The sequence below is a fragment of the Macrotis lagotis genome, chromosome 1 (genome assembly GCF_037893015.1).
Source record: "Macrotis lagotis isolate mMagLag1 chromosome 1, bilby.v1.9.chrom.fasta, whole genome shotgun sequence".
Classification (NCBI taxonomy): domain Eukaryota; kingdom Metazoa; phylum Chordata; class Mammalia; order Peramelemorphia; family Peramelidae; genus Macrotis; species Macrotis lagotis.
Genome location: NC_133658.1, coordinates 228,156,652 through 228,179,505, shown reverse-complemented (window position 1 = coordinate 228,179,505; position 22,854 = coordinate 228,156,652). Strand labels below are relative to the sequence as shown.

Sequence of the window (22,854 nt, the reverse complement as noted above, 5' to 3'; positions counted from 1 at the left end):
CCATTAAAACAAAAACTAAACCACTCATTGTAACCTTTCTCTATGATCCATAAAACAATAAAGTTCTGAGAAGATATTTATTTTCCCTTAATAATACGTAAATAATTCATTATTACATAAACCTTTTCAATTAAACAAATATGTGAACCTTTTTCTTTGTAACTGCATTTCTATTTCAAAACATCTACTCAGTTCTGGACTTTTCAACAGAAATGCTCAGAAATCCTATATCACTATAGGTCCATTTCCCCTCATATTTATTCTGTCAGAAAGATTGTTCTTGATTGTATTCTTTATCTCTTGCCTTTTGGATTAGCTTATTTTAATCTCTCCTCTTCTTCTACAGAAAGCTACTGATTCTTATGTAATCCTTATTATAATTCCTTGGTATCTAAATTCTTTTTTTCTGGTTGCTTGCAATATTTTTTCTTTACTCCGGAGACTGGACTTTGACTATTATTTGTGTAGGTATTTTCATTTTAAAGTTTTAAATTTTCATTTAAAAGTTTCTTTCTGTAGGCGAACAATGTATTTTTTTCCTAGTTTTACTTTGTCCTCCAATTCTAAGAGATCCAGGCAGTTTTCATTTAATATAATTAATGAAATAAGATATCAGATGTATTATTTTCTGACCTGTTTTCATGTCAGTTGCTTTTTGATACTATGCTTTGTAGATTTTCTTTTCTTTTCTCCCATGTTGACCCACAAACCCACAAATGTGCCTTTATTCCAGTCCTTTAAGTAATCATTAAAGGGCAGAAATAATTACAGAGAAAGGGTTGATCTTCCTCAACACTATCAGGAACAGTTGCTGACCAAATGCCATTAAAAGGCAGATAGGCCCCGCCGCCTTGAGAATGACAGGACCCTCCCAAGCCACAGATCTGCTTCCAACCCAGACCACACAGCCATCATTCACAGAAGCAACTCCTATGAAGAAGTAACTAGCTTTCCCCATTAGTTGAAAGTCAGTTGCCACCCATAGGTCAGGTAAGTAAGCATAGTAGCAGGAGTCGTGTTCTAATCAAAAGATAGTAGGTTATATATTCCAGACAAATCAAACCACTACCACCTTGACCATCACCTTCTCTCAGACCGTCTCAGAGATACAGTCCAGGATCTTGAACCTAAGAGTCTTGGGAATAGTGATGCTTCTAGTTCATTGCCTTCAGCCATCATTTTAGAAAGCAATCCCAGTGGAGATGCAATCTGACAATTATACCTGCAGTGCTACAAACTACATCTACTGAAGACTCAGAAAAGACAGTTCTTATCATTAAAGTCCTTGGTACTGTCAAATAGTTCAGTATAGAAACTCACATATCTTTAAAAGACAAAAGCAGCAGCATGAACATCTCCTTTGCCATTGCTCTTCAATGAACATGAAACCTTTCCATCTACATTATAATGGAAATCTGTTATAGTTTTGTCTCTGCTATCAGAATGTGAAATCCTAAAGAGCAAGGACTGTCTTACTTTGTTGAATCTTGAGCAATTAGCAAAGAGTTTTTACACATAATAAGCGCTTAATAAAGGTTTCTTATTCATTCTTTTGATCTTGATATTTTGTTCTTTGCTATTTTTTACTTTCTTATCAAGTCAATGTTTTATGCCTGGTCTATCCTAATTTTCAAGGCAGTTAGTTTTTGAGGGAGTCAAGTTTCCTTGCCATTCTTTCCTCCCTAACTTTCCTATTTTGTATCTCTTAATTTCCTCCAGGTACAGTCAGCTCATTTTTCTCCCTGAGGGTTTATCTAGACTTGTTGCTATTACCTCATGGGCAAATCTCAAGCCAAGGTATTGGTTATAGTATTTAAAGCTTTCTCTGGACTGCCCATGATGGGAGGCTATGCTGACCATGGGTCAAGTTACTGTCTGGTCCTAAGTACAGTGGGTCAGCAAGACTTCCTTCAAAGGACTCTGGGGGGGGGGGGTGTTTGAGTGTTGGGCACTATTTGGGGAGGTGAGAGTGGGAAGACTCTCAGTTACAGGGCTCTCAGGCTTTATCTGCTATATGCTTTGCCTGAGGTGCTTTGCATTTGCTGCTGGGTTCAAAGGATACTCCTGCCCCAGGTTCCCATCACAGGCTTTAGTAGTTGTTGGGCCTTGATTTTGTCTAAGGCCTTTGTGTTTTTCATAGCTTAGCTGAAGCCTCAAGAGGACCTTGCCTAGAAAACTCTGAAAGCTGCTCTCTCCTCTGGGAACTATTAAGATTGGGTTGGTCTAAGACTCTTTATCTCATAATTCATAATGATGCACTGGATTCTCCCCAGAGTCCCTTCAGACTGTTCCTGAACTAGGTGCAGGCAGTCAGGCAGGGGCTCAGAAAAGCTTAAACTAGATGCTGTATAGTTCAAGCAGGAAATGGCAGAACTGTTCCCCCCCTCCCCCCAACTGTTAGAACTTCAGGGATCTCTATCTTTTTGTTCTTGACCAGTCCCAATTTATCTATTCCAAGATCTCTGAGGATTTTCGAGTTGGCTGAGGGAGTCTATAGATGATTCTATTTCTTAATAGAGCAGTATACCTCAAAACCCCCCTGGGAGGGCTTTGAGGAATCCTCTTTATGGGAATCTGGGATCCTTTTTAGTCTAGCCCTCCCAAAATCTTCAAAAAAGATTTGAAAAATATTATTGAGGGGGAAAAAATCACATTTTAAACTCCCTAATACTGATTTCTGTGGGTGAAATGCTGGTTTTTCAGAGAGATGCTTTTGATATCATGGAAATAACACTGTATATGAAATTAGACAAGCTGGTATCAGCTCTGCTACTGGTTGATTTATCTTTGTGACTTTGGACAAACTATCTTGACAATTCTGTTTCTACATTTATAAAATGAGGGGGAACTGGACTAAATCTCTAAGGTTTCATCAAGATATAAATCTTATGATTCTTTTTTCTCCCTACTGATTAAGGAATAGTCACTTAACAAGCATCTATTAAGTGTCTATTTTGTATAAAAACCTTGGACACAATGTTACCACATATCCAAGATAAACAAAGCAGATCTATTACAGTTTCAATGTATTAACATACATTTGGCATTAAAAGATAAATCACAAATAACAGTTATGTAATTCATGAGAAACTTTTTCCCCTTCATAATGGGAAAAAAGTTAAAATATATAATTTTGAACAAGAAGAAATATTTTTTAAAAATTCCAAAATGCATCACCAAGTAAATTAAACATAATAGTTGGTAAAAATATATAATTAATTCAAAAGCATCTAAAGTCAAATGACCGTAGTCCCATCTATGCTATTAATACTTCTAGTAAAGAGTTAATACAATCTAATTAAAAGAGCATTTCTGTGGGTACCTCCCACATTCTTCAAACTGAAACCACTTTTCATTGCTTCTTGTAGCTAATGATCATCTGAAATCAATGTCTGAATGCCTAGAGATGATAACATATGTTATCATATGTTGGGAAATTACTTTGTTTACTTTCAAGTTACTTTATTGAAAGATTGCTTCACTAGTTCAATAATATATAAAGCAATCTGCTCTTGGAGAAGGTGAATTCTCCCATCTGCTAGGTTGCTTTTAATCATGCCTGAAAGAAGACTTAACTTTGAAGAGAGATATATCAAATGGCTCACCTGATTATACTGCTTAAAAACAATAGCCTTAAGAGAATTCAGATAGATGCTTCGGAGTTCCATTTGTTGGATCTTGTGGTACCTGCTAGCGGTCATCAGTGCCTTAAGATGAAAATGAGTAAAACTATTGTGACTGTTATCCCATTATGCTTACATTTACAAAAGTAAATATGAAAGAATTTAAATAATCAATGTTTTCCACTAAAAAAATGGAAAATGAATGGCTTCTGAATAATTCCTATAACTAACTATGGATATCAGAATTGCTTAAAATTTATAGTGTTCGATAATATCAAAACAAAAACTGGGTGGAAGGGTAGGAGGGAGATGGAAGGGTATGTAGTTTAGGATACTAGAAAAAGAAAATTCAGAGTCAGAAAACCTGAATTCAAGTCTGGACCCTAATGTGATCATGGGCAAGTCATCTAAACTTTTTGAGCATTTATTTCATCCTCTGCAAATAATATTTACAGTCTCTACCTCACAGAGATTTTTGTGAGAGCACTTTATAAATCCTGAAAGCATTATAGAAATAAACTGATTGTAAGGTGAATACTTGAAATAGCTAATTATACTCTATTAGGACATCAACTGCCTGAACAAGAACAAATATGTTCTACCCTTCCCAATAATAATTTATTTTATGTCAGAAAGTAAGAAAGTGTACAATGCTTTCTCATCCCCCAACTTAGAGGATGAAATTATAATACAATAGAAGAAATAACACTATAAGTTTAAATAACCAGCACTTACTTGGCAAGAATCATTGAGATCCTACAGCAAAGTTAATTCAACACTGTGATCCTTGCAAAAACATTGTTCTGCAAAGCCATGTGCAAAATAAAGATTATAATTCTTGAACTGCTTATTCTAGTTAAAAATCCAAAGGGAGATTCTTATGCTTTTGATCACAGTGTAGTAAAACTACAAAGGCTCAGGGGCAGCTAGGTGGTGCAGTGGATAGAGTATCAGCCCTGGAGTCAGGAGTACCTGAGTTCAAATATGGCCTCAGACATTTAATGATTACCTAGCTGTGTGGCCTTGGGCAAGCCACTTAACCCCACTGCCTTGCAAAAGCCTTAAAAAAAAACCTACAAAGGCTCATCAAAGTATAACCTGAAATGGTAGAGCACAGGTACTGGGAAGCAGCAGTTGACAAGGCTATCTGGTGTAGTCAGACCTGGACAGAACAGGTACTAAACAGTGGTTGTACCATAATTATCACTTGTTTGTGGCGAAGAAGAATCATTGGTTTCTCTAGCCTTGGTATCACAGACCCTTAAGAAATGATAAAGTAACAATTCATACCTGCCCAAGCTCTGGAATGTACTTCTTAACACGGCAGTGAGAGATAAAAACAAAAGGAGTTTGGGAATGATATACCACATAGGTAGTTTTGTACTGGTTTGGTTTCATGTAAGGTGTTCCCCAGGCAATTCGGATCCATACTGCATTATTCTCACTGTCTCTGAAGCTGATATGTACCTTATTAAACAAAATTAAAATTGTTTTATTAAATGTAATTCAATTATTTAAAATAGCATTTTCTATTAGGCTACTAAAGCTTTTGGACATACTAAAATTCATTTTTATTCTTTCCCAAGACATTTCCATAGTGTTTGGGGAATCTTTGGAAACAAGATAGTAATGATAATAACTTATAGACAATCTTTTCATTTATTTACCTAGAACAGAGTTCTTACCTTTTTATGTGAGGAGAGATAAGAAGGGAATAAGCACTTATTAAGAGCCTACTATATTCCAGGAGTTATGCTAAAGGCTTTATAAATATTTTATCATTTGATCCTTAACAATAACGCTGTGAAGTAGGTACTTATTCCTATTTTACAGATAAGCATCCAAATATTAAGTGACCTGCCTAGAGTCACTCAGCTAAGTAACTGTCTGAGACTGGATTTAAACTCTATCCACTGAGCCATCTAGCTGCCTCCAATGGCCCTCTCTGACAATATGGTGAAAATTTGGCATTAAATGGCAAATCTGTGATGGGTGGAGAGGGTGGAGAGACACTGCCTAAGGAGGCATGGAGTGACCCAGGTGGGAATCAGCAGGTCAAAGTCAATGAGCTGATAAAAGACTGAGATCAGGCAGACCCATGAGTGGCCACTGCATTACAAATTCTAAAGAAAAAGTCAAGACAAGAATATAAATTCTTCATATATAATAAATATAGTATCTTTCATCTGTGAAATAAGAAGACAAATTTGGAGCATCTAGTTTGAGGTAGTTAGATAGGATACTAGAACTGGACTCTAGAATACTAGAACTGGAGTCAGAAAGACCCAAATTCAAATCCTACCTCAGAAATGTCTTAGTTCTGAGACACTGGGTAAGTTCCTAACTGCTCAGACTGCTTATTTATATTGCTGTTCAATCTTTTCAGTCATGTCCAACTCTTCAAGAACCTATTTGGGGTTTTCTTGGCAGAGATACTGGAATGGTTTGTCATTTCCTTCAACTCATTTTACAGAAGAGGAAACTGAGGCAACCAGGGGTTAAGTGACTTGTGTAGGATTACATAGCTAATAAGTATCTGAGATCACATTTGAACTCAGAAAGACGTCTCCCAGACTCTAAGCCAAGCACTCTAGTCATTTTGACCCCTAGCTGCTGGGGGTGGGGATCAGTGGGAGGCTAGTGGTTTCTTGGATTGTGGCTGTGAGAAACAGGAGTCCTTAGTAACATAGGCAATCTGCAGCTGCCCAACAACTGCTAAATTCACTTAAACAGTGAATATTCTTTTCAGGGAGAAGTTGGGATGAAATTCTGAAATTTATCTACTACATGACTGCATTTTGGAGCTGTTTTTCTCTGTAGTCAATCTGTGAAATAAACATTATGCCTTTTGTTTTCAAAACTTCTAGAATATTTTCTATTTAAAAATACAGATGTAAAAAATATTTGGCTTATGATTTTCATTAATAACATTTTCTATGATCCTTATATTATTTCTGTATATCTTGTTTTCAAGGTCAGTTACTGTATGTTCTTTTAAAGTTTTCAACTCCTCACTCTCATCCTGTCCCATAGTCAATCTGTTGCCAAGTCTTGTTGCTTTTATTTTTGTAACATTTATACAGAGCCCCTTCTCTCTTCCGAGTGTTATTATCCTGATGTAAGCCATCATCTCGTGCCTAGATTACTGCAGTAGTCTGTTGATTGTTCTCCCTCCTACAAGTCTCTCCCCACCCCAGTTAATACTCTACTCGGTTATCAGTGATTTTCCTTAGATACAAGTCTGATCAGGCCAATTCTGTTTTTTCACTCAAAAAATTCCAGTGGCTCCCTATAACATCTCCATGATCTTTCATTAACTTCCTTTTCCCATCCCAAATTCTTACATCATACTCACCAAATCCCTGTTCCTTGGACAAGACACTCCAATTCCTGATTCTGACCATTTTCACTGGTTGTCCCCCATGCCTGGAATTCTCTCCCTCCTCCTATCTGCCTCTTGGCTTCCCTGAAGACTGGTTAAAATTTTCTGATCCCTTTTAATGCCAATCTTTCCTCTGTTGAATGACTTATTTACACAGTATCTATCTTATTTCTTCACAATAGTCTGTGTTGTCTCCTCTACTAGAATGCGAGTTCCTTGACAACAGGGACTGTCTGTTGCTTTTCTTTATATAGCCTGAACTTAGTACAGTTCCTAGAACAAAATGGGTATTTAATTCAAGGTCTACTAACAGTTGAATTTTCTTCCACATCTGTATTTTTAAATTCCAAATCAGTCATTCTTTCTCAGAGCCTTTATTACTTTGGAAAAAATCTCAGGCATGTGATCTAACTTAATTCTCTGTCCTATTTATTTGTTGAGACTTCCCATTTCCAAACTTATTTCTAACCTAATACATCTTTTTAAAATCTCATTTGTCAACCATTTTGAAGAGTCTTGTTAATGTTATTCTTGGGATTTATATTTGGCAATATCTTTTTTCTTGCTTTCTTTACTAGGAGATTCTGGTTCACTTTCATTTAAAGTATAATATATATTCATTGTGTTTAGCTTTTAAAATAATCTCATTCATTTTTCCTTGTCTTTATGATAATCTCACTGTTGGTTTATTTGCCTGGTGGCTGGGTTTTTATCTACTTCTCTCACTCAGCCTTTCTCTTTTATTACTAATATTTGTCTCCAGCTTCCCCTTCACTTTTAGTTCTTCCCATTACCAGTACTCAGAATTGGACATTTTGAAAACTCTGAGGGTAAGGAATTTCAGCTTCCTTGAATTAGGAGACCTGGAGCCACAGCTAGATACTTATCCTGGGTAAACTCCTCCAGGAGTTTGACTCCAATCAGATTTCTAAATGCTCTTACTTCTAGCCGCCTGTGTACTATCATATCCTCCCTTTGTATCTACTTTTTGCTATATAATCTGGGAAGAATCAATGTTTTCTACCTCTTTTGTGGTATGAGAAATTCAAACTGAATCATTCCCAGAAGGGGACTAGTCAGAGCATATGCCTTCAGATTGGCTTTTGCTGCCTCTACCTAAGGTCTCAAAGGGCTTGAAGATATGTAAGATGAGGAAGCCACTGGTAATTCAGTTCTCCATTGCTTTTTTGTAAAATTTTATCTTTTATAGAGGTATTTGTCTTCTCTTGTAAATGTAGCTTTTGTTACCATAGATTGTTGCATTTCATTTTATTCTGAGGTTGCTAAGAAAAAGGAATTATCCTGATAACAATTATTTCACTATCTTAGCTTTCTTATTTGCTACCTTTGTGTAGACCACTTCCTAACACTGGGTTTTAGCTCCCTGATGTGTAAAATAAGTAGGTTTTCAGCTCTAACACTTTATGATTCTTTTAAACTGAAAAAAATAATTTCCCACCCTCCACCCAGTTAGGAAGTGGAGGCCTCAGTTCCTAGTTCATTCCTTGACTGTTGTTCCCGTTTGTATCTCAACTCACATTCTCAAAGAACAAAGTATTCGATGATAATCTCTTTGAGAGCAGGGACTGTCTTTTACCTCATTTTATGTCTCCAGTGCTTGAAAGAGAACATGGCACATAATAGGTGCCTAAGGATGTTTACTGAATTAAAAAACTGTTACCCCTCTACCCTCATTAGCTTCAATGCCACAAAGTACAAAAGGAATAAACTCTTTCAAATCAATGCTGAATATTTATTTACCAAAGCCAGATATTCTATAAGATGTGTGCTTTATTTTCTACCTCAGCCATATGTTTTGGAAAGACAGAACTGTGGATTTTCAAGAGGTGGCATCACGTAATGGATATAGTTCCATATTTTAAGTCAGGTAGACCTGAGTAGGAAGTTTGCTTCTTACACTTTAGTAATTGTGTGATAATTGGTCAAGTCATTAAAGCTCTTTTAACCGTCAATTTCATCTGTAAAAACCTATGCTTATTAATAGTGTCTGCCTCACAAAAATATAGTAAGGATCAATGAGATTATGTAAAAAAGAGTAACTAATATTTATATCCCTCGTAGTACTTAGTATAGTACCTTAGATACACAAAGTGCTCAGTAAATATTTGTTGAGTAAATGAAAATAAATGTGGAAAGTTAGTAGGTCTACATGTTTATAGCTTTCTTAAAAGCTATAAGTGACAAGAAGGGCAGAAGATGGACTTCAAATACTTTTCCTTAAGAAATTACATCAATGTGTGTGTGTGTGTGTGTGTGTGTGTGTGTGTGTGTGTGTGTGTACATGTACATATCCATTCAATATTTTTTAAGAGACTACAAAATTTGTAGCAGAAATATTTTTCACTTAATAGCTATAAAGTTGCAGAGGTACAGGCAGTTACTAATTCATCAATTAAGCAAAAATGTTTTCATTTATTTGGACATACTTGTACTGCTGACCATTTTATTTTTTAAAGCTATGAGCATATGACCATGCTATGCAGCGGTCAGAGTATATAATGTGGCAGACTATTAAACCAGGAGTCCCATGTCTGCCATTCACTTGCTATGTGACTTTGGGTAAATCATTTATCTTCTCTGAGTCTCAGTTTCCTCATAAGTGAAATGGAGAAAATAACACCTATTCAGCCTTCCTTAGACAGCTGCTATAAAGACCAAAGTAAAATAATATATACAAATGGAAGATTAAGCATTAATAAACAACTTAAAATTTAGTACTGCAATCAACTAAAAAAATTTCAAATTAATCAGCTATATTTAATGACACATAATCATTTTTATCATACACACTAATTAGGCATAAACAGTAAACAATTCACATAAATAGCTGTGATCAACAGTATCATTTTTACAGAATCAAATGAATTTTAACTTTTTCCTTTTTTTGTGAATTCTCTAAAATTTATAATGGGCATCAATAAAATCATAAACAAATCCAAAGTTAGAAGGCTGAGAATATTCTACATAAAAATGACAACATGATTCATCAACTTTCAAGGATGAGTCCAAGCCATAGGTAATGAAATGGGAAAGGGAGCAATAAGATCACCACTAGCTCCTTAGTATCTAATATTACTAGAGCACAGGAAGGGATAGTGAATGACAGTTACAGGTTCAGGAACAGTCTCTGAAAGCTGGGAAGACTTTCCACAGCTATAGTGGGATATACTTTTTTCCCATGGAAACAGAGGAGTATCTTCAGCAGGTGACTGTGTTATATTCAAATTTCCTATCACAACACTATCAGTCAACTATACAGAGTAGTCACTTAATATTTCTTGGACGTTTAACTGATTATCTTGGGGGAAGAAATCAGAGATGATCCTTTCTAACTTCTTCCTCACTCCTTTCCCCAGTTTTCCTCAAGTCATCTAAAAAGGAAAAGTAGTTTATTTCCAGAGTCAGCCTAAAAAGCAGTGTTAGTTTGATTTCAAGGCAACAAGAAGGCCTTCTCCTTCCCTACAAGCCTAAAAATATTTTAATAGGAAAAAAGTAAATGATTTATCTAAAGGATAAATCATATAAGTGGCATAAATTAACATATCAGGCAAATTTAAAGGATTGATGTCAGATCTCTTCCTGTCTTGACTAGAGGAGGGTCTTTAGAGAACAGAAGAGTAGTGCAGACTAAGAGTTAAGAAACTTCAGTTTTTATTTTAGTTCTATCAGCTGAGACAACTGGAGCCAAACTGTCAGGAAAATGAGACAGTACTTGTTTACCCAGGCCTGCACCTGACTCAGCCTGACTTCAAATAGGCATGTTCCCTTCCTTTCTTCTTGTGCCCACCTCATTTTTTTTTTTACCACTAATTCTAGTCACCTCTGGGCCTCAAGTTCTTCCTCTCTGAAATGAGGTAACTGTACTAGATAATCTTAAGACTCTACCAGGTCTAACATTTTACAATTAAAAGTACATAAAAGGAAGCTGACCAAAGTGGGACAAGGATATGGGAAGGGAAGCCAGAGGATACTGAAGATTAGTTTTGTCTGGCGTCGAACGGACAACTCTCTTTAACTGAGAATAGGCAGAAAGAGACTGTGTAGAGCGATAGCTCTGTGACATACAGATTGCAGTAAGAACAGGACTACTGGTTTACTTTTCTTTATAAGAACTAGAAGATCAATTAACCATTTGTGTTTAATTTCAAAGAGATTCTGGAAATATCCAATAAATGTTACTATCAATATGTTCAAGTCTTTAATGCCAATGAGGACATTTGTAAAGGAGAAAGCTGCTATCCCGCTTCCCCACCTCTAATGAAGGAGGTTAGTTACCTCAATTCCTTCAATCCTTGATATATTCATAACGTTTCTGACAAGAGAGGGTATTTAAGAAGATTGTGCCCCCTTGAATTTAAGTGCATGGTTGTTGGAGGATTTTATTGTATTGTTTTCTAGAACATTCTCTGTGACTACCTTGATATATAGAGAAACATTAATTCTTATTGATGCCACTGATGAAAAGTATCAGACTACCAAAGATTCACTCGGGCTTTAGTGGACAATCTTTACATAACAACAGTTTGTAAAACACATGCCTATTTCCAATCGCTGAATCAAAGCACAGTGCAGGATTATATATATTGCACAGGTATAAAAGTAGATTCCCTGAATGGTTAACTTTATTCCCCTTAACTTTTGCTTGCAAAAGAAGTTGATGTTGGCCAAAAATGTATGACCTGTTAACTTTAATGTTCTTGCTTAATTCACTAAAATGCAAAGTGATTCTGAAAAAATAAAAACGTTCCATCTTCTATGTCTCTTATATCGTCATTATGGTGACACTCAGAGTTTGGGTTTGGTTTGGGTTTGGTTAAAAAGAAAAATGCCCGTAAAGCCAAGGCCACTTTTGCCTTGCAAAAAAGAAAAAAAGAAAAGAGAAAAATGCCATGGGGGACAGTTCTTTTCCATGATTCATCCTTACAAATTCCATTAATATGCCTATAATAATACTAGTTCACTTGTTAATTGATAGTATGATATTTATATGTTTGCAATCCAATTTTGCTCAATAATGTAAACTGTCTACCTCAAAATAAATGTAAGTGCTGACATTTTACTGCCAAAAAAGTCAGTGTTTTAGAAATATAATCTGAAAAAATTTAATTATGATATTTAGTCCAAGTTTTTTAAAAAGGGAAGGAAAAATATTTTTCTTCATGTGGTAGAAAACAGGTAAAAAAAGAAGACATCTGGAAAAAATTCATAGAAACTACCTGAGATTCTGATAACTAATGTGTGTAAAGAAAATTTAAATATTTTATTTGTTTCTCCAACTACATAAATACAACAGTTGTTTTTACCAATCTTTTTCTGCAAAGTTTTGAGTTTTACATTTTTCTTCCTCCTTTCCTTCCATCCCCAACTCCCACTGTTGGAAAGTAATCTAATATGGGTTCTACAATTGTGTGTAAAGATAGCAAATGATTCTAAAGGGGCTCTAAAGAAAGAAAAAAAGAATCATGACATGGAATACAAGTGGAAGATAGAATGGAACTAAAGACATTCGCTTGTACAATAGAATGGAACTAAAGACATTTGCTTGTTCAATATGACACTTGAGATCTATTACTAATCTTTATTAACAAATATAAGAGCATAAACAGAAATTGAAATAAACATTCATTAATACCACTTACATTTTTTAAGGCTCTTTGAAGAACTTTCTTAAAAGAATCTTTAAACTCCTCCATATCAAAAAGGTCAACCTCTTCACCTGTCAAAGTGACAAGGAAACAAAAGGAATATCCACAAAGTGTGAAAATAGGAATAACTATTGGGGAGGGAAAGAGACCCATCCTTCTAGATCTCTTTCTTGACAGCACATGATACTAAGAACCATTCTCTTTCTTGCTTTATTTTCTTCTCAATTTTATGAAATAGCTCCTTTGGGTCTCCTCTTACCTATGGGATTTTTTCTTCTTAGTCTCCTTTTGCTGAATCACCATTCATGCCATGCCATTTAACTGTGAGTATACCCTATAACTCTCTGGACTCTTTTCTCTTAAACTCCTTCATTTGAAAACTTCCCTAGGTTTGTAACTGCAATACAGATAACTATCAGATTTATATATCCAGACCTAGTATCTTTTTCCTAAACCATAGTAATGTATTAACTACCTACTGGTCATTTTAAAATGTAGGTCCTGCAGAGAGCTCAAATTCAGGATGTCCAAAATAGGACTCAATCTTTCCATTCTCTTAAATTACCCTATCTTGTTGTCAAGAATAATACCACTCTCTCTTGTGCCTTATAACCAACAGTTGCCATATTTTGCTTTGCCTCCATAACATATACTTCCCCCTTACAATCCACCACTTAGTTCAACTCCTTTATTACCTTTCAGCTGAACTATTTCAATAGTCTCCCTGTTTCAAGTCTCCTCCTTATTCCAAACCATCTTCCATAAAGCTATCAATATAATTTTCACAACACATAGCTCTGACCATGTCATCCCTTTATTCAACAGATTACAGTGGATCTCTTTTACTCCATGATCAAATATAAATTCTATCTTTCCAACCCTATTCTCCTTTTTTTGGTCCAATAAAACTATTCTTTCTCTTGTACCTCACAAATGGCATGTAATCTCCCAACTCTGTGCCTTTTTACTGACTATTCCCCACACCTGAAATGCACTTACTCTCATTTTCTTTTCTGATCCCTTCAGTTTAATACTTGCACCCCAGGATTATCTGATAGCTGGTGTGTTGTACACATAGTGCCTATAGCATGCTTAAATATTGCTTAGACTGCATTCTTCCTCTTGTCATATTCTAGAAATTTCCATACTTTAAACTTCCACTACTTATTTAATTTGCCAGTCAAATCATCTCATCAGAGATGAGAAAGTCACCAGATGTTCCGTCAGAGCTGCAGGGCTAAATGAGAAGCTGCCTGCCTCCCAAAGCTCCTTCATAAATTTATGCTTTTTTTTTGCTGACTCATGGAGAAACAGATTCTGGTACCCTCCTTGGTTGTATCTTTTCTTTGGTTGTTGCTTTCCTAGTTCTATCATTTTAGGCTATATGTGTCTTCTTTTGAAGAATAAATGGTCTCAAAAGCAATTTGTCTAATGACTCTTCCTTTGTACAATGTATATTTTATTTAATGGGATAGACAGAAGCTGTTGACTTCAGTAACTAGTTTCAGAAACTAATTATTTTGTGCTAGTCCAAAAAGCAAAGCTATCAAATTACACAAACACTATCATTATTAAACCACCACCATGGAACCAACATATTCATTTATCTTTCTACAAAGAAAGAGTGATTAGATAATTTTGAAAACACACATTTCTGAAGAACATGCAGTTTAATTTTTAAATATTTGACATGACAGTTGTTCTAGGACTGCAATATCACATACCTGGGGATTTAGTCATTTTATAAACAATCCAAATTTTCCTAGTTTGGCAAGTTTGATGATCTGAAAAAAAGGGAGGAGGGCAGAGATTTTAATTTTATTACAAGTCTATTACAAAAGTAATCTATTTTTCTGAAAGAATTGAGAGAAAAGAGTAATACTAATTCATAAAACAAGTTCTATATAACTTACTATGTATTTATATTTTATGTATTATTTATAATACATACATATGAATAAGAATTATTCCATATGACAATATTTGTCTATTCTTAAATATCTCAAAGCACTGGTCTTAAGAGTGAAAATTTGGGCTCAAGATTCCAACCAAAGATGATGAGGGTGAGTGACCTATTTAAAGTTGAGCTCCTTCATGAGTAAAATGGAGATGGCTTCTATCTTATGTTGTGAGGAAAATAATTTGAAAGTGTCAAGTAGGGGCAGCTAGGTGGCATAGTGGATAGAGCACCGGCCCTGGAGTCAGGAGTATCTGAGTTCAAATCCATTCTCAGACACTTAATAATTACCTAGCTGTGTGGCCTTGGGCAAGCCAATTAACCTCATTTGCCTTGCAAAAAAAAAAAAACTTAAAAAAAAGTGTCAAGTAAATACGAGTTCCTATTATATATACATATATATATATATATGTATGTATGTATATTTATTTATTTGTTTGTTTGTTTATTTGTTTATTTTAGTTTTTGCTAGGCAATGGGGTTAAGTGGCTTGCCCAAGGCCACACAGCTAGGTAATTATTAAGTGTCTGAGGCCGGATTTGAACCCAGGTACTCATGACTCCAGGGCCGGTGCTCTATCCACTGCGCCACCTAGCAGCCCCTTATTTATTATATTTTGAAAGAGTATTTTGGAACATCTCAATAGTTGCAAGTCTATATCACAATCCAAATTACAGCAAAAATGGCAATATCTCATTTATCTAATGGTTCTAGAAATTATCTAATTCACAGAACTGAGTCTTCCAGATAAATGAAGATTAACAGTTTAAGAAACTTGGTTTTCTTTAACTATATAGTGGAAAATTCTTCTAAGATAGATTACATTTCCCAGTTTTCTTAAATGAGTTCATTGATCATACCTTGCCCTTTTAAAAATTATAACCCAATGACCCTTCCTTTGTACAATGTATGAACTTTATGACATAAACACTAAGATATATATAGTATATATATTCAGAGATGTCATTAACTTCCTTAGTTTTTTGTTGTTGTTTCTGCATCTGGCTGATAATGGGAATTTTCATTTATGGTATATAATCTATATTTCTTAGATTTTGAGGAATTCAGTCACTGAAGAATTTATAATGGATTTTTTTGGCATTTTTAAGTAACAATAAGCAAAAGATTTTAGAAAAATACATCACGAATTAGATTTGTTTAGATCATTTGTGGGATAATTAAAGTATTGTTTGTTTTTGTTTTTTCAAAGAAGTTGTTTTCAGGTAATGGAAAGTGTTGAAGAATCATTCATAGACCATGGTTGGTTGGTTGGTTGGTTCTTGTCCTTCGTTATCTAAGAACAAAATGACATCACTATGTTTGAGACAAATTTCAGTGTATCTGACTGTGACTGATAAGACCAACGTGAGCTTGGATCGCTCTACCACAGGTTAAGCCCAAATGGTTCATGTGAATACCTGGGGTGGGTACTCTAAACTTATGGATGTCACGTTTTCTTTGAGATGCTTCAATTCTGCCTTCACATCATCATCACTGATGAGGACACACCATGCTGGACAGTCCTGTGCCAGTGTCTCTCATAATGTATAATCAATTCTAAAGTTCCTCAATGAGATCTTCAAGGTCTTTGGACCTCCTTGTCACCATTTCCCTGTGTGAGTTTTTCATAAAGTAGTTTTTTTGGCAAGCATGTCTGGAATTCCAACAATGTTTACAGCCCATTGTAGGTTGCACTCCCTGTAGCAATGTTGGAATGCTAGGTATTTTAGGTTGAGAAAGGACTTCAGGTCTGGTGTGTTCTGCCAGGTGATCTTCAGAATCTTCCTAAGACAATTTAAATGGAAGTAATTCAGTTTCCTGACATGGTGCTGATAAACTGTCCAGGTTTCACAGGCATATAGCAATGAGTTCAACACAGCAGCTCTGTAAACCTTTGGTTTGGTAGAAAGTCTAATACCTCTTTTCTACCTTACTTTCTTTCAGAGCCTCCCAAATACTGAACTAGCTCTAGCAGAGTGTCTACCTCATTGTCAATGTATTCCTTCCTGGAAAGTACACTGCCAAGGTAAGTTAACTTGTCCACAGTACTCAAAACTTCTCCATTTGCTATAAATGATGGTTCCACCTATGGATGATGTGTTGTTGGCTGATGAAGCACCTGTGTTTTCTTGGGGTTAATTGTTAGACCAAAATTAGCACAAGCAGCAAAGAATGATCCTTACTTTGTTGCCTCTCAGCTTCAGAGGCTGCATTAAATGCACAATCATCTTCAAACAGAAGATTATGCACCAATACTCCCTCCACTTTGGTCCTGGCTTGTAGCTTTTTCAAGTTAAAGAATTTGCCATCAGTGCAGTAGCTGACCTTGAGACCATGTTCATCCACAGTAAAGGTGTTTGATAATATGGCTAAAAACATCATGCTAAAAATCATGGGAACAAGGACACATCCTTGTTTTACTCCGATAGTGCCTGAGAAATCCAGAACCCAGGCATGCATGCTGTCATGGAACCGATGTTCAATACTGATGAATTTCTCTGAGCAACCAAATTTTGACATGATTTTCCATAAACCTTCACGACTGATGGTATCAAAGGCCTTGTTGTATACAGACCTCTGTTCTGTTCCTGGCATTTTTCCTGGAGTTGTCGGGCAGCAAACCCTATATCTGCTCCTCTACTGACTCTCAGGAAGATGATCAACTTTCATGTGAAGGATCAGTCTATTGAGAATGAGTCTGGCAAGAATCTTACCAGCAATGACTAAAAGATTGTCACAAGACAATCTATTCCCTTTATCTTTATAGAGATGGACAATGGAGGCATCCTTGAATTATCTTCATGCCTTATAACCTGGAAAATTTCAGTCAATTTTTGGATGAGCGATAGAACCCCATCTTGTAGATCTCAGTTGGAGTAGAATCAGCACCAGGTGCTTTGCCACTTGAAAGGAGCCTAATGGCATTCAAAACCTCTTCTTTTGGAACTTCAGATAGGGACTGGTTGACTTCAACTTCAGGTAAATGGTCAATAGCTTCTGCACTGATTGATGATGGTCTGGTAAGAACATAATGGAAATGTTTAGCCTATCTCTCCGGGATCATGTCTCTATCGTTAATCATTGTGGATCCATCAGCACTGAGTATGCTCAGCATATAAGATGCACCATGTTTTTGGCCCATAAATAGCTTTTAGTGCATCATGGTTTTGTTTTTGTCTGCATAAAATTGAATTTCATCTACCTTCTTACTGAGCCAAGAGTCCTGCATCTCTCTCTAAGCTTAGCTTGGACTTTACTTTTGATGGAATTAAATGCTGCCAATGGATGAACTATCCTGCTGGTTAACCCTGTGAAGTTCTTGTATTTTATTTAGCAGCTTTTGTATTTCCCCATCATTTTCATCAAACTAGTCTTGGTGTTTGCAAGTGTTCTGGCTCAGATGAGCAAATGCAGTGTAGTTAAGCAGAAAAAGAGTGGACAACTATTGATCTGGTGAACATCTGTGTCAACTGTGTGTTGGCTCAGTTTTCCCTCCAAGTTAGCAACAAAGGGTTCCTGCTCAAAGAGACACTCTTGACATTAATTCTTCTAGTAGACATTTGCCTTGGGCCACTGCTTTGGTTGAAAGTGAGTATGTAAGGGCAGCTAGGTGGCACAGTGGATAGAGCACTGACTCTGGAGTCAAGAGGACCTGAGTTCAAAACCAGCATCAGACACTTAATAATTACCTAGTTGGGCAAATTACTTAACCTCACTGCCTTGCAAAAACTAAAAAAAAAAAAAAAAAATAGTGAATATATAGCTTAGAGAGGATGAGTCTGTGATCAGTCCAGCATTCTGCATAACATATTGCCTTAGCCATTCTCACATCCTATCTCATGACCTTCTCATCACAAACACTGTCGTCCGTTCACCTAAATGCAATAAAACTTTCTGAATGCACTCTCATAGCATACATTGGCATCTAATAGACTATATAATCCTAAGGAGAAGAGATAGACAGATAGATAGGCTATAATGTAAACTGCTACAAGAGAAATCATAGTCTTCTGCCATCTGGGATAGACTAGCTTCCCTAAGGCTCTACCTTATGAAAGTTTAGCTAGTTTTTACTTAAAGATTGTTGAAAGTTTCTTCAGAACTTAATTGGCTCAAGGAAATGAGGCTCAAGTTGTTAATGTAGCTTCCAGTCACCAGAGCAAGAAAGTCAATGGCCCATTTGAATTTTTAAATCACCAGTTAACATTAGTAAGCAGTGCCTGCTGAATCAATGCTTTATCCCCAATGAATATGCCTTCACTTCTCTGAATGACTTTTCTCCACTATGAGTAAATAAACTATTTTTTTTTTTTGGTTTTTGCAAGGCAATGAGGATTAAGAGATTTGCCCAAGATCCCTCAGCCAGGTAATTATTAATTGTCTGAATCCAAATTTGAACTCAGGTCCTCCTGACTCCAGGGCTGGTGCTCTATCCACTGCACCACCTAGCTGTCCCATAAACTTCTTTTTTAATTAATGTTAGAGGGATTACAAGTGTCTCATTGTTTCAATCTCAAATCTGACATACCAGCCTGATCTTACCTAGGTTTTGCCTCCTAAAATAAGAGTAGTAATAGTAGGCATTTATATAATATTTTAAGGTTTGCAAAGTTTAGGTAAGTTTACATAGGTTATCTGATTTGATCTTCATAACAGTCCAAAGAAATTAAGCAACTTACAAGCATCTGAAGTAGGAATTCCTGACTTAAACATTCACATTTTATCCCCATATTGAACTCCCATCTAAGCACTAACTGAAAGTCAAAAAGGAGGAAATGTTAAGTGTAGTCAGAGCTAGAGAAATGGAGGATAATAACAGGGTTGTTGAGAACAAAATGAGATGATTTGTAAAGACTTTGCAATCCTTAAAGTTCTACATAAATGTTTGCTATTAACCAAAAAAAAACTTTTGAATTTTAATATTAAGACAAGAAATATCAAATGGATATATTTAAAATACAATCAAGTTTTCAAAATCCAAACAACTTACAAATAAGGTCTAAAATTGCAGCTTCTTTCATATTTGCATGTGCTTTCTAAAAGGAAAAAGAGGAGAATTTAGAAAAAATGTTAGATTGGTTCTCTCAATCATAGCATATGCTAAATCTTATTAAGTCACTAGTACTAACTTTATTCTCTATAGTCAGTAAAACTTTTCTCTCCACCAAATACTCTCTTATCCTCAATATGCCTAGATAGTCATCCTTTCCCCCACCAAACTTAATGGTAAACCATTATATGTATTTATATCACTTGGTATATTAAGAGGCAGAACTAAATAGATCAAGATTGATGTATTCATATACCAAAAAAAGTCCTTACTACTTCCAAATCCCTAAGTGACCAATAATTGTAATTAACATCCTTGTTATAGTAACAAAGTACCATGAATATATGAATTTACATATAAAAATTTCATTGTAATACTCATAAATTGTTCTGTTCTTGGCTCTACCATTTGCATTAGGAAAATTATTTTTTAAGTTATTTTAAATTTAAGTTACTTTAAATTATTACTTTTAAGTTTGTTTTTGTATCATTCAATTTATATCCCCTATGTCTTCACAGTGCTAATAATTTTAAATATTATCACCTCACAAAGCTCAACCACTTCCTGAGAGACCCCTTCCTTGCACTGTCGAAGGTTTATGGTCTTCAGTAGACTTTCTGGGAGAAAGTTCCATATTCTCAGAATTTTCATTATTTCAGTAACTGGGATTTTCAGGATAGTCCTCCTGATAAACTCAGCAACAATATCATCCATCCCTCCGACACTTCAAAGAAAAAAAAAGGAGATGCTATTAGCAAATTATCTATAAACTATAATTGATTCTAAAAGAACGACATCTTAAATTGGAAATTTTTAACCTATAGGTATTTTGCAACTGATCTTTAGGCTTCACACTCAAACATCTAACTTTCATTCAAAGAATCTCTAGACAGTCTATCACACTACTGCATTACCTATTATGCTCAGATGCATATGTGAAATATGAAAACTAAATAAAACATACACATCAAAATTTTTAAAAGATTTCATCAGTGTGTGCATAATTTTTCCAGCAACACAGATTACTTACGTTTTATGCCTTAATGGACAATTTTCACAAGTTATTTTGATCAATAGAATCCATCACCTCAACCTTCCAATTACAAGATGCTTAGAATAATGTTAGCGGAATTGAACTGAATTAGCTAGATTCTTGTCAGATAACAAGAAAGTCTCTTTTTGGAGTGGTGCTTGGGTCTCCATGTCATGATCTATCTATGTATCAATAGCTAAAGAGTATAGAGGTATATCTAGATAGAAGGAATACCTAATTGGATTAATATCACAGCTTGACCAAAGATAATAGGATCATTTATATAGCACTTTTAAGCTTTGCAAAACATTTTACCTGGATTTTCTATTTTATTCTCACAACAACCCTGGGACTCGGGTATTATTATTATTTTTTCCAATTACATGTAAAGATAGTTTTCAATGTTGTTCATTATTTATAAGACTTTGAGTTCCACATTTTCCCCCTCCATTCTTTCCTCCCCCCTCCCCAATAGGTTATATATGTACAATCATGTTAAATGTATTTGTATATTAGTCAGGTTGTTAAAGAATCAGAACACAAGGATAAAAACCATGAGACAAAAAAAATTTTTAAATGAAAATAGTTTGCTTAGGTCTGGGCAAATGGAGGATTGTGTGTAAGGATTTAAAAAAAATGAGGGAGGATTCAAGTTTGGGAGGGAGCATCTCTCATAGGCCTGATCCAGATTCTTGGAAAAGTCATGTGCCTCAGATATCATCTTTTTCAGCCTCTTAGATAAGAGCACAGAAGGGCAAGACTTCCAATGGGCTCAGATGCTCACACAGAAGCAGGAGCAGTCTTTAGGGATGATGAGGAATTCACAAGTCTGGAATCTGGCAGCAGGGCAGGTTGTGAATGGGACCTGGAAAGGCTCCCTCCAGCAGGATTCCAGGGTATATTTCCAGAATACCTATTCAGCAAGGGAGATAGGGGAGCTGGCCCCAGGTGATTGACCTAGGGAATGAGACTGAGATACAAGATCTTGAACTTGATGAATCTGCTGTCTAAGTTCGATCTAATATTTCCCGAAAAAATGTGACACAAGTAGGAAGAGATATCCACAAGGGTGAGGGGCATCAGTTTCCCAAGTGATGACTCTAAAGGTTGTGACTAGAGGGAAAAGAGGAAAATGGGGGGGTTCCTTGGCCCATGTTGCCTGAAAATCAGAGGTCAATGTCCCTAATAATCCTTTCAACACCCATTAATTCTCTAGTCCAACCCTAACAACCAAGGGTGCTAAGCACAATGTAGGTGCTGGTAGATTCCCTAGGCCTCCAGGATCACCCATAAAATAGGTTCCCCAATCACTAGGAACCTCCTGAGGGATCATCTGATGAAGCATTATATGTTAACATAGAGTCTTCCCTGTCTTCCCATGTTAGGTGTTCACCACAGGGTTGAACTAGAACCAGCTGGAAAACATAGAAATATATGTGGGATCAACTTATATCTGGAATGGAGGTAGCTGGATTAAGTCAATCTGCCAGATCGACTATGAGAGAAGCAGAAACTGGTCTTAGGGTGGCTTAAGAGGCTTGGTGGGGTTGGTCAAGGGCCAGAACTGACATCTGGATACCACTTCCTTCCTTTTTAGATATTCCCCACAAATGTTGAGAAGCAAGTTCATAAAACTTGTCAGGTCCCCAGTGGCACAGATGCAGGTCCATTATTGGAATCAGGGGTGAAAGGGCTACCTCCCTAGCTGCCTGGTCAGGTCTCAGGAGCTGACAGAAGAGTGATCATCAGATTTGACACCAGCCACCTGTTTGGCAAGTAGCAGACATTCTAATAACCTGAAGACCTGCTTAATGATCTTTATGAGCTGTCTGATGGAGAATGAGAATCTTTGTTGATTCCATAACATTCCAAATTCATGGGTAACCCCAAAGGCATATCTGTTATCTGTGTAAATAACAATTTTCATTTCCTCTTCCAGCTCACAGGTCCGAGATACTGCTTCAAGTTCAGTCTTTGGACAGAGTGAGCATAGGGAAGGGGACCTGAATCCAGGACCTTAGTTAACCATGGTGATGCCATAATTTGACACCACTTGCCCCTCAGAGTTCCTTAGACAGGAGCCCTTCATGAAAACTATGATGGTGGCATCTGGAATGGGTGTTTCTTGGAGGTTGACTGTTGA

The 22,854-nt window shown here is 36.1% G+C and overlaps 1 protein-coding gene across 3 annotated transcripts in view; it reads right to left on the bottom strand.

Annotated features, from left to right (window-relative positions):
- Positions 1 to 22,854, bottom strand: part of CENPN (centromere protein N) — a 57,313-nt gene that overhangs the window by 30,914 nt on the left and 3,545 nt on the right. For 2 of the 3 annotated variants that reach the window (XR_012473428.1, XM_074209725.1), the window contains exons 2-7: positions 20,222 to 20,402; positions 19,619 to 19,664; positions 14,396 to 14,455; positions 12,666 to 12,742; positions 4,914 to 5,090; positions 3,606 to 3,707 (exon numbers count right to left, since the gene is read on the bottom strand). Coding sequence is in view for 2 of the 3 variants with exons in the window: in XM_074209725.1 (XP_074065826.1) it covers positions 3,606 to 3,707; positions 4,914 to 5,090; positions 12,666 to 12,742; positions 14,396 to 14,455; positions 19,619 to 19,664; positions 20,222 to 20,392 (633 nt within the window). In the remaining variant the exon portion in view is untranslated. The remainder of the gene's footprint in view (positions 1 to 3,605; positions 3,708 to 4,913; positions 5,091 to 12,665; positions 12,743 to 14,395; positions 14,456 to 19,618; positions 19,665 to 20,221; positions 20,403 to 22,854) is intronic. The other variant, XM_074209726.1, reaches the window with a different exon arrangement.